The following is a 13292-nucleotide window of genomic DNA, read 5'->3' as shown; positions in this document are numbered from 1 at the left end:
ACCTTCTCTACTTCTGTTCTTCATAATCTTATCTCTGTTCATGTGTAGAGAGATAGAAATAATTTTGCTTTCTCTTGTGAATTGGCTCCATAAGAAATAATTACAATGAATGTGTCTGAAATGTCACTTGGAGATGGAAAAAATCCTGGAAATTTCATAACACTTGTAAGACCTTTAGGCAGTATATCAATAAGTTCATTCTAGTTTACAAGTGAAATTTTATTTTGGTGAGAACATTTTCATTTTCTATGTGTTTTCCTACAGCATATGAATAAAACTTTATACTTCCCTCTTTAGTACACAACTTAAAAATTCCAGCCTCTGAAACATGTGGTGCTTTGCTAGTCGGGAAGCCAGGAAAGTTATATAAACAAATAAATTCATATTGAACATGCATATAAACTGAGTTTATGTACTCTAAGAAAAACTAAATTGTTGGTGGCAAAAACGTACAAATTGTGGATCTCCCTATTTCTAGTGACTCCCACTGCAGTTCATCCTACACACAGCTGCTAGATTATCAAAGTTGTTGGCATAGTCTCTCTAAAACAATATTTTCATCAAATCCTTCAGCAGTGGTTTCTCTCTTAAGAAATCTCAACTCCTTAGTGCAGTGTGCAAGGCCCTCTCTTTATAGCTTCACTCTATTTTACATTTCCCCATGTCTTTCTCTGGTTTTTGTTACCCTCTATGGCTGAGCCTTAACTATATATGAATGTACCTGTTCCTTCTCCATCTCCTCCTCCCTGCCTTTCATTCAGATCACCACCTTCACTCTTCAGTGCCTCCTTAGCAACTGACGATGCCTAACTATATTTCTCACCAGCCTCTCAGGGTTTTGGTACTTAATTCATATTCTCTTAATTTATTCTCAGTGTAGAGTTGCTCTGCATTTGATTTTCCAGATGTGCAATATCTCCAGACAGGTGCCAAGTAAGTGTTATAGATGAAATGATTTGCCTTAATTGTGGAGTTAGTTGAAATTAGCTCTTCCTATTCTAGTTGCTTCAAAAACTTCATAAACAAAGTAGGATTTCAAAAGTTTGGAGAGGAGGAAGGCAGTGTGGAAATTTTGAAGGAATAACAGTGTCAAATCCGCAACAGCTGTGAGACTAGGGCTATCTATTTAGTATACCTGAGCCTCAGTTTCTTAATCTATAAAATGGAGATGGTAATATCTACTTGGTAGAATTATTGTGGGGATCACAAGGGCCTACACGTAGCTCGCAGTCAGTAAATGGTAGCTATTATTATAGATTAGGGACTTCTTTGGTTTGGCCCAAGGAAAGGTTTATAGGTTGAAATATGGCTAGTGAGAGTGACATAAAAATGACAGAGAAAGATCCAAAAATTGGTTCCTTCACCAAGATAACTATTAAGCTAGCATGAATGTCTGAAGCAAATATTTTGGAATTCTGGAGTCTAGTCAGACACTTGCAACATCCAAAGGAGTGCTTAATGAAGAGGCTAGTAAATTTCCATGAATTTCAATGTTTTGCATAGTGGCTACCGTCTTCCATCCCCTAACCCTGTGGCAGATAGTGGTGGATATGGTGGGGGTCCATTGTTCGTGGTGTGACTTTCTTGTCCTTCAAAAATTGGGATTGTGTATTTTTATGGCTGCTTTTGATTACTGAGGCTCTGGCACAGAGACTGACCATTTCAAACCACACAGGCTAAAGTGGCTGCTCTGGCATCTGCCAAGAGGATTTAAAGAGACACCCCCCCCACACACACCCTTCCTTTTCTTATTAGATCCTGACATTTAAGGAAATCTCTGTCAGCTCACTGGCTAACCATAGAGGTAACAGATCAGAGACTTCAGTGATAACGCGCAGGGAATATAGTCTTTGCCAAAAATTGTTTGCAAAAGCCGCTAAACAAACAAATGACTGCAGCTTTCATCAAGTAACACCAACAGTCCCTAGGGAGAGGAGAGCACTTGATTTCTATAGTTATCATATGCAATATTAAAAATGTTCAGTTCTCAACAAAAAATTGCAAAGTGTGGAAAGAAGCAGGAAATTATGGCCCATTTGCAGGAAAAAAAATTAACAGAAGCCATCCCTGAGGAAGCCTTGACATTGGACTTATTAGACAAAGACCTTAACTGTTCTTAATATGCTCAAAATGCTGAAGGGAACCATGGACAAAGAATGAAAGGAAATCAGGAGGTCAGTGGAACAAGTGGGGAAAATCAGTAGAGAGACAGAAATTGTAAAAAGTATAATAGCTGAAATAAAAATTCGTTGAAAGATTTCATTGACAGATTTGAGCAAGTGGAAGAAGGAATAAAAAACACTTGAAGATAGGGCAATTGAAATTACACTGTCTGAGGACCAGAAAGAAAAGATGAATTAAAATGAACAGTACCTAAGGGATCTGTGGGACACCATTAAATGTACCAACATATGCATTATGGAAATCCTAGAAGAAAAGAGTGAGAAAGGGGCAAAAAATTATTTGAAGAAATAATGGCTGAGAGGAACTTTACAGCTTTGACTTTTATATTTAGGCTTTGATTCATTTTGTATTAATTTTTGTATATAGGGTGAGGTAGGGGACCAACTTCATTCCTTTCCAAGTGGTCATCCAGTTGTCCCAGCACCATTTGTTGAAGAAACTGTAATTTTCCTATTGGATGGATTTGGCACCTTTGTCAAAACTCAGTTTGCTGTGGATGTATGGGTTTATTTCTGAACTCTTAATTCTATTCCACTTATGTCTATCTTTATGCCAGTACCACATTGTTTTGATTACTGTAGTTTTGTAGTAAGTTTTGAACTTAGGAAATATGCATCCTCCAACGCTGTTTTTCTCTTTCAAGATTGTTTTGTTTATTCAGGGTCCCTTGCATTTGATGAATTTGCAGATTGACTTTTTCATTTCTGCAAAAAAAAAAAAAAAAAAAGCTATTGGAATTTTGATAGGGATTGCATTGCATCTATAGATCACTTTGATTAATATTGACATCTTAACACTATTAAGTCTTCCAGCCCATGAGCATAGGATATCTTTCTGTTTACAGGCATACCTTGGAGATATTGTGGGTTCAGTTCTAGACTGCAATAGTAAAGCAAATACCATAATAAAGCAAGTCATATGAATTTTTTGTTTCCCAGTACACATAAAAGTTGCGTTTACACTTTTACTGTATGTAGGCTATTAAGTGTGCAATAGCATTATGTCTTAAAAAACAACATATACATCTTAATTAAAAAACATGTTGTTGGGAAAATAGTGCCAGTAGACTTGTTCCACCCAGGGTTGCTGCAAACCTTCAATTTGTAAAAACACCAAGTATCTGTGAAGCACAGTAAAGCTAAGTGCATTAAAATGAAGTATACCTGTATTTAAGTCTTCTTTAATTTCTTTCAGCAATATTTTGTAGTTTTCAGTGTACAAGTTTTTCACCTCTTTGGTTAAATTTATTCCTAGGTATTTTATTTAGATGCTATTGTAAATTGAATTGCTTTCTTAATTTCTTTTTTGAATTGTTCATTACTGATGTATGCACACCACTGAATTTTTTTTAGAGTTAACTCAACTTTTTTTTAAATTGAAGTCTAGTTGATTAATAATGTTGTGTTAGTTTCTGGTATACAGCATTATATCAGTTTTATATATATATATATTACATTATAGGTTGTTACAAGATACTGAATATAGTTTCCTGTGCTAGGACCTTGTTTATCTGTTTTGTATATAGTAGTGTGTATCTGCTAATCCCAAACTCCTAATTTATCCCTCTTTTCCCTTTGGTAACCATAACTTTGTTTTCTATGTCTGCGAACCTATTTCTGTTTTGTAAATAAGTTCGTTTGTGTCATTTTCTTTAGATTCCACATATAAGTGATATCATATGATATTTGTCTTTCTCTGACTTCCTTCACTTAGTATGATAATCTCTAGGTTCATCCATATTGCTGCAAATGGCATTATTTCATTCTTTTTTTATGGCTGAGTAATATGTGTGTGTGTGTGTGTGTGTGTGTGTATACCACAACTTATTTATCCATTCATCTGTTGATGAACACTTTACACCACTGATTTTTGTGTGTTTATCTTGTAAACTGCAACTTTGGTGAATTCATTTATTAGCTCTAGTAGTTTTCTTGTGGGTTTTATGGGATTTTCTATATGTAGAGTCTTGTCATTTGTGAATAGACATAGTTTACTTCTTCCTTCCCAATTTGTTGCCTTTTATTTCTTTTTCTTGTGTCCCAGCTAGAACTTCAGTACAGTATTGTGTAGCAGTGGTGAAAAGCAGGCTCTCTTGTCATGTTCCTGATCTTAGGAAGAAAGCTTTCAGTTTTTCGCCATTGAGTATTATGTTAGTTGTGGGTTTTTCATAAATGTCCTTTATCATGTTGAGGAATTTCCCTTCTAATCCTAGCTTTCTGAGTATTTTTTCTTTCTTTCTTTTTTTAATCATGAAAGGGTGTTGTATTTTGTCAGATACCTTTTCTGCATTAACTGAGATGATCATGTGGTATATTACATTGTTTAACTTTCTTATGTTGAGCTACTTTGGATAAATCTTTTCCAGCTTGGATGAGCTCTGAGTTAGGCTAAACAGAGATGAGAGCCTTGTGTCAGCCGTTCAGGGGGCCCATAGACAGGTTGGAACAGATAGACACAATAATTTGCAGTTTAGGTCTGTTCTGCTCTTGCTGGAACCAGGGTAGCAAGGTCTCCCACTCGGAATGCAGGCTGATGAAACAAAGATTTCCTACCATTTTTAAGTTGCCTTTTTCTTGATTCAGTGTTCATGTGGTTGCTATAAAACTTTGTTTTCCAGAGTTCTAACAAAGTTGGTTCTGACAATTTCTACTTCTCTTTCAGTGTTTGTATGGGGATGGGAATTTGGAGCTGTCTACTCCGCCATTTTGCTAATTTCACTTTCTTCATTTCTTTTTGATTAAAAAGAAATTTCTTCCTTTTTATTTCTTATTTTCCTTACGGCATTATTTGTTGTATTTAGTTACTTGTGTCCTTCTAATTTTGTATTCATTTCTAAATGATTTCCCTTTTATTTCTATTTTCTCTCTGAGTTTTTTCACCTTTTCTAAAATTTTATAATTGTGATTTATATTTCTCTTTTGTGTCTTGGATTATTTTCCTAATATCTTTTATATTCTTTTGAAATGGTATGATTTCGATCTGTTCCCCAGGTCTGTCTGTCATTATCTGGAAGGATGTTATTTTGCTCTTTATTTTCTTTTTTCTTAAAATAACTGTATGGGATGAGACCTTCTTATTTTTCTGTGGCTCATTTTTATGTGAAATTTGTTTTCCTGAATTTATAGAAGGGGTTATGATTCAGGATAACTTTTCTAATGTCACAGAGCTCCCTCTTCTGTTGTATTTGTAAAATGTTTTAAAAAAAATATGATGGAGGTGGGGAGGATCTAGCTCAAGTGTTAGAGCACATGCTTAACATGCATGAGTTCCTGGGTTCAATCTCCAGTACCTCCTCTAAAAATAAATAAATAAATAAACCTAATTACCTCCCCCCGCCCTCCAAATATGATGACTTCCTTTCCCTTTTTCTACTTTTATCTGAGTCTTTTCTTTCTTTGTCTCTGTTGTACCTGCCTTGCTCAGTTTTGGTTCCACACCCAGCAGCTTTCCCTCAGTGTGGAGCTCTATCCTGGAAGGCAGCTTTGGTTGGTAAGTTAGTTTTAAGAATTTATATGACTCAGACTGCTCCAGCCTTTTTCAGAAATTACCTCACACTCACTTGTTATTAGATTGGGCTAAACTTTTCCCATTTCTCTTTTCAAACTGGCTATCATATTGTCCAGTTAATACCTAGGGACTATTCTGATGTTCTCAACAAGTTCCTCAAATTCCCCACTGATTCCATATGCTTTCTCCTGCACAAATGCTGACTTCATGCAGGTCTTGTGACTGTTGATGGTTTTCCCCACTGGTATTTTGAGGTTCATATGGATATTTTATCACCCTTTTTTTTTTTTCAAATGTCCATGGGCTTTTGGTTTTGCTGTCTTAGCCATTCTTTTTGACTTTAGGTGATGATTTAAGTATATTAAATATCTATGATATTGTATCTGCCTTCTAGAATCCAGAATCCATTCTACATTCACATTTTAAAAACTCCCCTGTATAGACTTAGAATTTCTGGCCTCTGACCTCTGGCATGTCTACTATGTTTGTGCTTTGTTCTAAAGCTTTAGTTGAAATGTTATTAATCTATTGGTGAATGGATATTGCAAAACCTGTCAACCTAGAAAACCTCGAAAGAAGCAGTTTATCATTATAGTGTAAATGAAAGCATTTACAGACTGTAGCAAAGTTGAAAGTGATGTAAAATGTGCTTGTTTATGGAATGAACAGCAGAAACTTTCTGAAGGCCAAAGAGTAAAGTATGCAACCTATGAAGTGTTGTGCCTGTGTCATTGAAGGTAATTGTAATCAGCAAGAAACAAGGAAGTGACTGATGGGGCAAGGACAACCTTTCAGTTTAAGGATCATCGTCAGTGCCTGATTTTGGGGAGCTTAACATTCATTCAGGGGGAAAGAGGGAGTTAATTGAAGATAAAACCTGAAAACAGTGAAAGTTGAACTTTGGCCACAAGTTACAGAGGGTTTTATAAATGCAGGGTTTTTTACACACCTGTTCAGCACCAAAGTCAATGCCCGGTGGCTATTACAAACACTGCAGATGCTTGGGGATTCCTTAGACTACTAGGAAATAAAGATAGTTAAAGCTTCAACAGGATTTTTTTTTTTTAAGTAGTCAAAAATGATCTCTTTTAAGGAAAATAAAAAGGGCTGGTTGGAAAAAGATTTATCAGCATAGGAGAGAAAGCTATTTCTGGGTTGAAAGTGACAAAGAACCAACTAACATACATACTATGGGTAACACATCCAGGGACTGCAAGCACAGTCACTTTCCACTTCCTTGGAAACAAGGTGACTTTATACCTACCTAACCTGATAGTAAATAGAATAGCTTCTGCGCAATGTAGACTGAATAGTGGCAGATTGTTTCATAGGAAGTGAGGAAACATTATTTTTAATGTCTCTTTCAAAACACCAAAGGCAGGTTAAATCAATGAAAATATTTCTGCAGGGAAGTAGTAATGTGGTCTAGCTGTATGCAAGTGCATAGACTTAGGGGCATGAGTGGAGTGGAGAGTAGTGTGGCTGAGGGGGATGAAGGAGGGAAATAGTGGGAGTTAATGAGTTTGGAGTGGGAACCAGGAGCCAGATCATCTGGGGCTTTATAGGCTGTAATGGTAAAAACTTTGAACTTTATTCCAAGGTATTTGGAAGCCATTAGCAGGGTGAGAGCAGAGGAACAATGAGCAACTAATGTAAATGGTATGTTCAAGCTCAATGAAGACCAAAAGTACTATGGTGTGCTTTGGATAGTAATACAGACATGTTCAAATAAGAAGAAGATGGGTTAATATTGATCTCAATTTTTTTTAATTTGAGTAAGAGCTACAAACATGAGGTGTTGAGACACACACACACACACACACACACACGGTTTTGTTTTTGAAACAAAAACTGCTAAACAGTACTGAATCTCATTTCATACATTCTTATTTCTCTTCTGTTCTCTTTAATGTTTAAAAAAAAGAAACTCTAGTCACAGCCTGCTAAATTGACTTAGTAACGCACTAATGGATCAGAATTTGAAGTTTGAAAACCACTGTAAATCTAATATAATTCCCTTATTTGGCTTGCCAAGGCACATATAACTGAAAATGACCAAACCAGAATTCATATGTTGCCACATTTCAATGGAATATATTTATTAAAAAATAAAAAATAAATTCCTTGACACAGTGTAACATTAGGTTCCAGTGTAGAAAAATTTTGAGAATAAGTGTTCCTACTTGGCCATATCACCTGTGCTTATCTCCCTGGTGTAAAATGTTAAGGCCTGTAAAATTTCAGATGGACTTGTAAAATATCAACACAGTTTTCTTTATTAATGGTCTGTAATTAAATATACAACCTGCTAGCCGAAGTACCAATTGGTCTCTTTTGAATTATAGATGGAGAATAAGTCATTTATAGACAGCCTGGTGACCTTTAAATTGTCACCTAGGAATTAATGAAAACAAATGTCATTTTCATATTTTCTGCAAATTGCTTATTCTTTTGCTGTGTTTCATTTTGAAAGAGAGCTTGTGGGAGGAGTGAAGGATAAATATAACGTAAAGGTCAGTGTGAGGTAATGTGAAAAAAGATGTCTCTTTTAATTCTATTATACAAGTCCTAACTTCTGTATTCCACATCTCTATGACCTTTGGAAAGATACTTGCCGATGCCCCACTTTTCTCATTTATAAATGGAAATAATACCTGTATCTAGTTTTAATGTTAGGGTTAAATGAAGACCTGGTGCCGTAACATGTATTTTAATAAATATTAGATTTTCTTCTTTCCTTTCTTCCTTAGAAAGAAATTCAGTGAAAATGTGTTGTTAGAATAAGCAGGGCTAGAAAGTATAGAAAAATGCAAAAAGAAAGGTAAATCTTTTTTTTTGTTTTGTTTTGTTTTTCTCTTCCAGTAAGTCTACTGTGTGTGATCCCAGATGTTCCTAATTTCTTTTAGGAGAGGCAGGTAATACATAGGGAGATTTCCTGTGCCTCCTGCTGTACCTTCCCTTTTTAAAGAGGGAAGATTATGTAACTGATGAAAGGCAAGTTTAGAAGGCCAGGATGTGATACTTTCTTAGTTGATTCCAGTATTTTAGTTTCTAGTGTCTCCAGTCCATTTATCACAAAGAATTTACTGAAGATATGCTTGTCCTGATACCAAGTATGTTAGGTAACTGGTAGCTATTAATTATAGGTGTTACCTGAAACCAACTGTCCTTGCCTGTGGAATAAACAGCATTGATTTAACCCAGACATCCTAGGAACAGAATTACAAAGTCAGAGTGACATGAAAAGATAAAATTAGAATTTTGTATAGCTGGCTTTTTTTTTTTAATAGCAACTTTATTGAGATATAATTCATATACCATAAAATTTGCTCTTTTGAAATGAACAATTCAGTGGTTTTTAGTATATTCACAGACTTATGCAACCATCACCACTGTCTAATTTTAGAAACTTTTAATCACCCTGAAAAGAAACCTTATACCTATCAGCAATTGTTCTCCACTCTACCCCACCCACCCTCTCTGCCCTGTCACCTCAGCCCCTCGCAGCCACCAAAGTGCTTTTTGTCTTTATGGATTTGCTTATTCTGGATATTTCACATGAATGGAATTATATAATGTATGTCTTTTGTGACTGACTTCTTATACTTAACATAATGTTTTAAAAATTCATCCGTGTTGTAGCATGAGTCAGTATTCATTTCTTTTTATTGCCAAATAGTATAAATCTTATGGATATACTACATTTGTTTCCTTATTCATCAGTTGATGAGCATTTGGGTTGTTTTCACATTTGAGCTATAATGAATAATGTTGCTATGAACATTTGTGTACAAGTTTTTGTGAGGACACATGTTTTCAGTTCTCTTTAGTGTACACATCAGAGTAGAATTGCAGGGTCATACGCTAACTTTATATTTAACATTTTGAGGACCTTATAAACTGTTTCCTGAAGGGATTGTAACATTTTATCTAGCTGGATTTTTAAATCACTTGGTTTTAGGGTTATAATTTCATATGTAATGAAGGAGAACCTTAGCTGAAATAAGCGATTTGAAGATTTGAACTGATGGGGGAAAAAAACCTACCTGCAGTGGTTTGCTAAGTTGTAAGTACTTTTTTTAAAAAGTAGATTTGGAATTATGGCTATTAATCTTTGGCTTTTTTTTTTTTTTTTTTTGCAGTTTTATCTCCAAGACACTAAAAGTAGTAATGGTACCTTTATAAATAGCCAGAGATTGAGTCGAGGCTCTGAAGAAAGTCCACCATGTGAAATTCTTTCTGGTGACATAATCCAGTTTGGGGTAGATGTGACGGAGAATACACGGAAAGGTACGGGTATGGATCGATTTTTCCTATTATTTGTCTTTTTAAGTTTGTCTAATTTTTTATTCTATTGTTTGATGTTACAAAAAAATTTCATGCTTGTAAAAACAATTACATACAGCATTTTATACAGCAAAAAGTTGTCTCTTACTTTTCCTGTTGTTTTTCTGAAATTTTAAATTCTGAAGTGTAAAATAATTTACACTCTTTATCACAGTATGAAAATGTAGGGCACCACTGTGTCAGTTAGGAAGCAGTTGGCTGCAGTGATACTACAGCCAACCAGCAGGAGCTTAAACTAAGAGTATTTATTGTTAACTTATAGGCAGGAGGCAGGTGGGTCCAGACTTTGTTCATTTGGCTCAGTGATGGTATCAGGAATCCAAGGTCTTACTGTTCTCCCATTTTATTATCCTTTACATGTTGGTTTCTTAAGCTTTTGCTGGTTGCCTCAGGGGCAAAGGGTGATGGCTGCTGCCCCAGACATTATTTTCCTCATACTGGTGTCCTTGGCTAAAAAAGATGAAATGAGGACAAAATGCCTTCTTGTGTGGCATTTTGTCTCTTTTTATGTTTGAAAGAACAATCTTTCATAGACTCCTTCCAGCAGATTCCTTCTTTTGTCTCACTGGCTACATGGGTAGGTCACAAAACATAGCTTTAATTGTTGCTACAAAGGAGCCTGGGAAGGAAGTTACCTGGCAAAGGGGAGCAGGAGATCCATGATTGGCATAAATCAGCTATGATTTATTTCTTTTGGTTATGCATTATTGTTGCCCCAAACAAAATCAGACTTCTTAGGCAGCTAATAGTACCTAACACCAATATAAAATTTCATGTCTCAGTCTTTGAAACTAGATATTCTCTAGCTAAATAAATGTAGATTATCCTTATTTTTATAATTCTGAGGCTTCCTGGTTCTACCTAGTTCACTGTTTACTTTATGACGATGAAATTACATGGCATAATCATAAAATTAAGTAAATAGGAACCAGAAGTATGCAGCCCACTCTCTTAAGTTCAATGTGGACAATGGAACCAGTTGGCAAGTTTCTCATTTTGTTTCTCTGAGCATACTCTGATCTGGTGATACTCTAAGTCATTAGTCTTTGACATTTTGCACAGGGGGTGGTGATGATCATGGTGTGTGTGTGTGTATATATGTGCATATATGTTTGCACACTGCAACTGCAATGTTATTTTTACTGGGTTTTGTTGGCCTCCTCAGGGTGTTAGGTTTTGGTATTTGAATTTGTGTGGGTCCAGTATCTTAGGAAAAAAGAAAGTTTGTATTTTGATGCAAAATATTGAGTACTCCTTACTAAAAGAGCTCAACTTATGTATGACCATACTGAGAACAACTGCAGTGGACACTCTAACACCTGCTGTTGCCATATCACACCTCCTCTGCTAACAAGTAATTCAGCAAACATTTACTGATCCCTAGCTGTGAGTAACCCACAGAGAAGACAGAATTTGATTACAGTGTCTTTTTCTCCAAGGAATGTCTATTTTCTTGACTTGCATTTCCCAAAGAGAATTAATAAGGGTTAAGTGATAGAAGAATGAAGTAACCAAATACATTTAGGAAATGCTTAGTTAACCAAAGGTAGACAGGACTTCTCAGAGCTTTTAATATGCTAACAGATTTCCAAGGCAGTGACCATCCTAGAATGCAGGTAGCTCTTTCCAAACTCCTTCCCACTCTTCTTCTCTGTCTAGCTGTGGGGGACATTCTTTAGAAAATGCTGTAGAAAGCTAGGAGGACAACTCTGAGATTCAGGGTTACTATTAATACAGTATTATTCTGGCAACAGATTATTGCAGGCATTTTTGAAAATTTAGCTATCTTTTATGTTAACTTTAAGGAAATTAAGTAAAGAAAAATTTCTTCATCATTAAAATGTTGTTTCCCTTTGGTATTTATTGGCTTCAAGAAGTTGATTTATATTATGCATAGGCTCTTGGGATACAGATGTGTCATGAATTGAGTATTACCTGTTTAAGCCTATGCTACAGAAAACTTTGTCCTAAAAAGCTTATTGAAATTATACACTACTAGAAAACCCCTGGGTCAAAGAAGAAAACAAAAGGAGAATTTTAAACTATGTGGAAAGGAAAAGAAACTTTCATACCAAAATAAAGTAAATCCTTTATTCAGATAAAAATTTATAATCTTAAATTCCTTCAGTTTTGAAAAAGGCAAATAACGAAAGAACTTGGCACTTAAATTAGAAAAAGAACAACAATAAAAAGAAGTTAGGAAGAAGAAATAAAGAGCAGAAATTAATGAAATAAACAAAAATCTCTAGAAGGGATAAACAAGCCCAAATGCTGGTTCTTAAAAAAAGAAAACAAAACAATAAAATAAAATAGGTAATTCATAAGCCTTGCTTCCTTTATTAGTTAAAAAATACTAGTAAAAACATGTAAGACAATGAGAAAGGAGACATAAACACAGATTTGGGATATACTAAAAGAATTCTCAGAGACTATTACATGCCAGCCTATGGCAAAGAAAAAAAAAAAACTGAAGTAAATTAATGTTTTTCTAGCAAAACTATCCCAAGAGTAGGAAACTTTCAAATTGATTTCCTTAAAAGAGGTTTAAAAAGTTATTAAAGACTGACCAAAAACAGGTATTCACAGCTAAATTTGATCATATTCTTAAAAGACAGATAAGTCCAATGTTGTTTAACTAATCTAATAAAGGTAAAGGTGGAGCACTCTCAAAATCCTCCAAAGAAGCCCACAGCCTGTCATTAATGCCAAATTCTGATACAGATAAAGCACAAAGAAAAAAACTAACTGATTTCATTTGTGAGAATAGATGAAAATTTCTGGCTAAGGTATTAATAAATTAAATTCAGAAATGAAGCAAGAATAAATAGCAAAGTAGGATTTACCCCAGGAATGCAAAGGTGACTCAGTTTGGAGGAAATCTGTCAACATCATCCACAAACTTAAGCTAAAAAATGTGTAACTGTATAACCAGTAGATGTTGAAAAGGCATTTGATCAAGTTCAGGAGTTATTCTTAATAAATATTCTAAATAAATAGGATGAAAAGAAAGACTAAGTAAAACAAAAATTATAATTAAGGCAGAATAAAAATTAACAAATACTACACAGCTGTAAAAATGTGTGAACTAAATTTGCATATGTCAATAAGGATAAATCTCAAACATCTCAAGCAAATCACAGAAGGATGTATGTGGTGTAATACCATTTATATAAAGCATGAATTCATATGAAACAATGCTCTGTGATGCTTTTGAAAGCATTTATGATAAGGATATAAAATTAGACACTTGAGAT

General features: G+C 34.9%; 1 protein-coding gene across 33 annotated transcripts in view; it reads left to right on the top strand.

The window, feature by feature from the left end:
• The window catches only part of SLMAP (sarcolemma associated protein), a 121842-nt gene that overhangs the window by 42051 nt on the left and 66499 nt on the right, over positions 1-13292 (top strand). For 22 of the 33 annotated variants that reach the window (XM_045505403.2, XM_045505404.2, XM_045505395.2 and 19 more), the window contains exon 2: positions 9834-9981. In XM_045505403.2, coding sequence (XP_045361359.1) covers positions 9834-9981 — 148 coding nt within the window. Of the gene's footprint in view, positions 1-9833; positions 9988-13292 lie in introns of all 33 variants that reach the window. The other 11 variants (XM_045505394.2, XM_045505385.2, XM_045505386.2 and 8 more) reach the window with 1 other exon arrangement.

Source organism: Camelus bactrianus, chromosome 17, assembly GCF_048773025.1.
Source record: "Camelus bactrianus isolate YW-2024 breed Bactrian camel chromosome 17, ASM4877302v1, whole genome shotgun sequence".
NCBI classification, from domain to species: domain Eukaryota; kingdom Metazoa; phylum Chordata; class Mammalia; order Artiodactyla; family Camelidae; genus Camelus; species Camelus bactrianus.
This window is presented reverse-complemented; position numbering and strand designations above follow the sequence as displayed.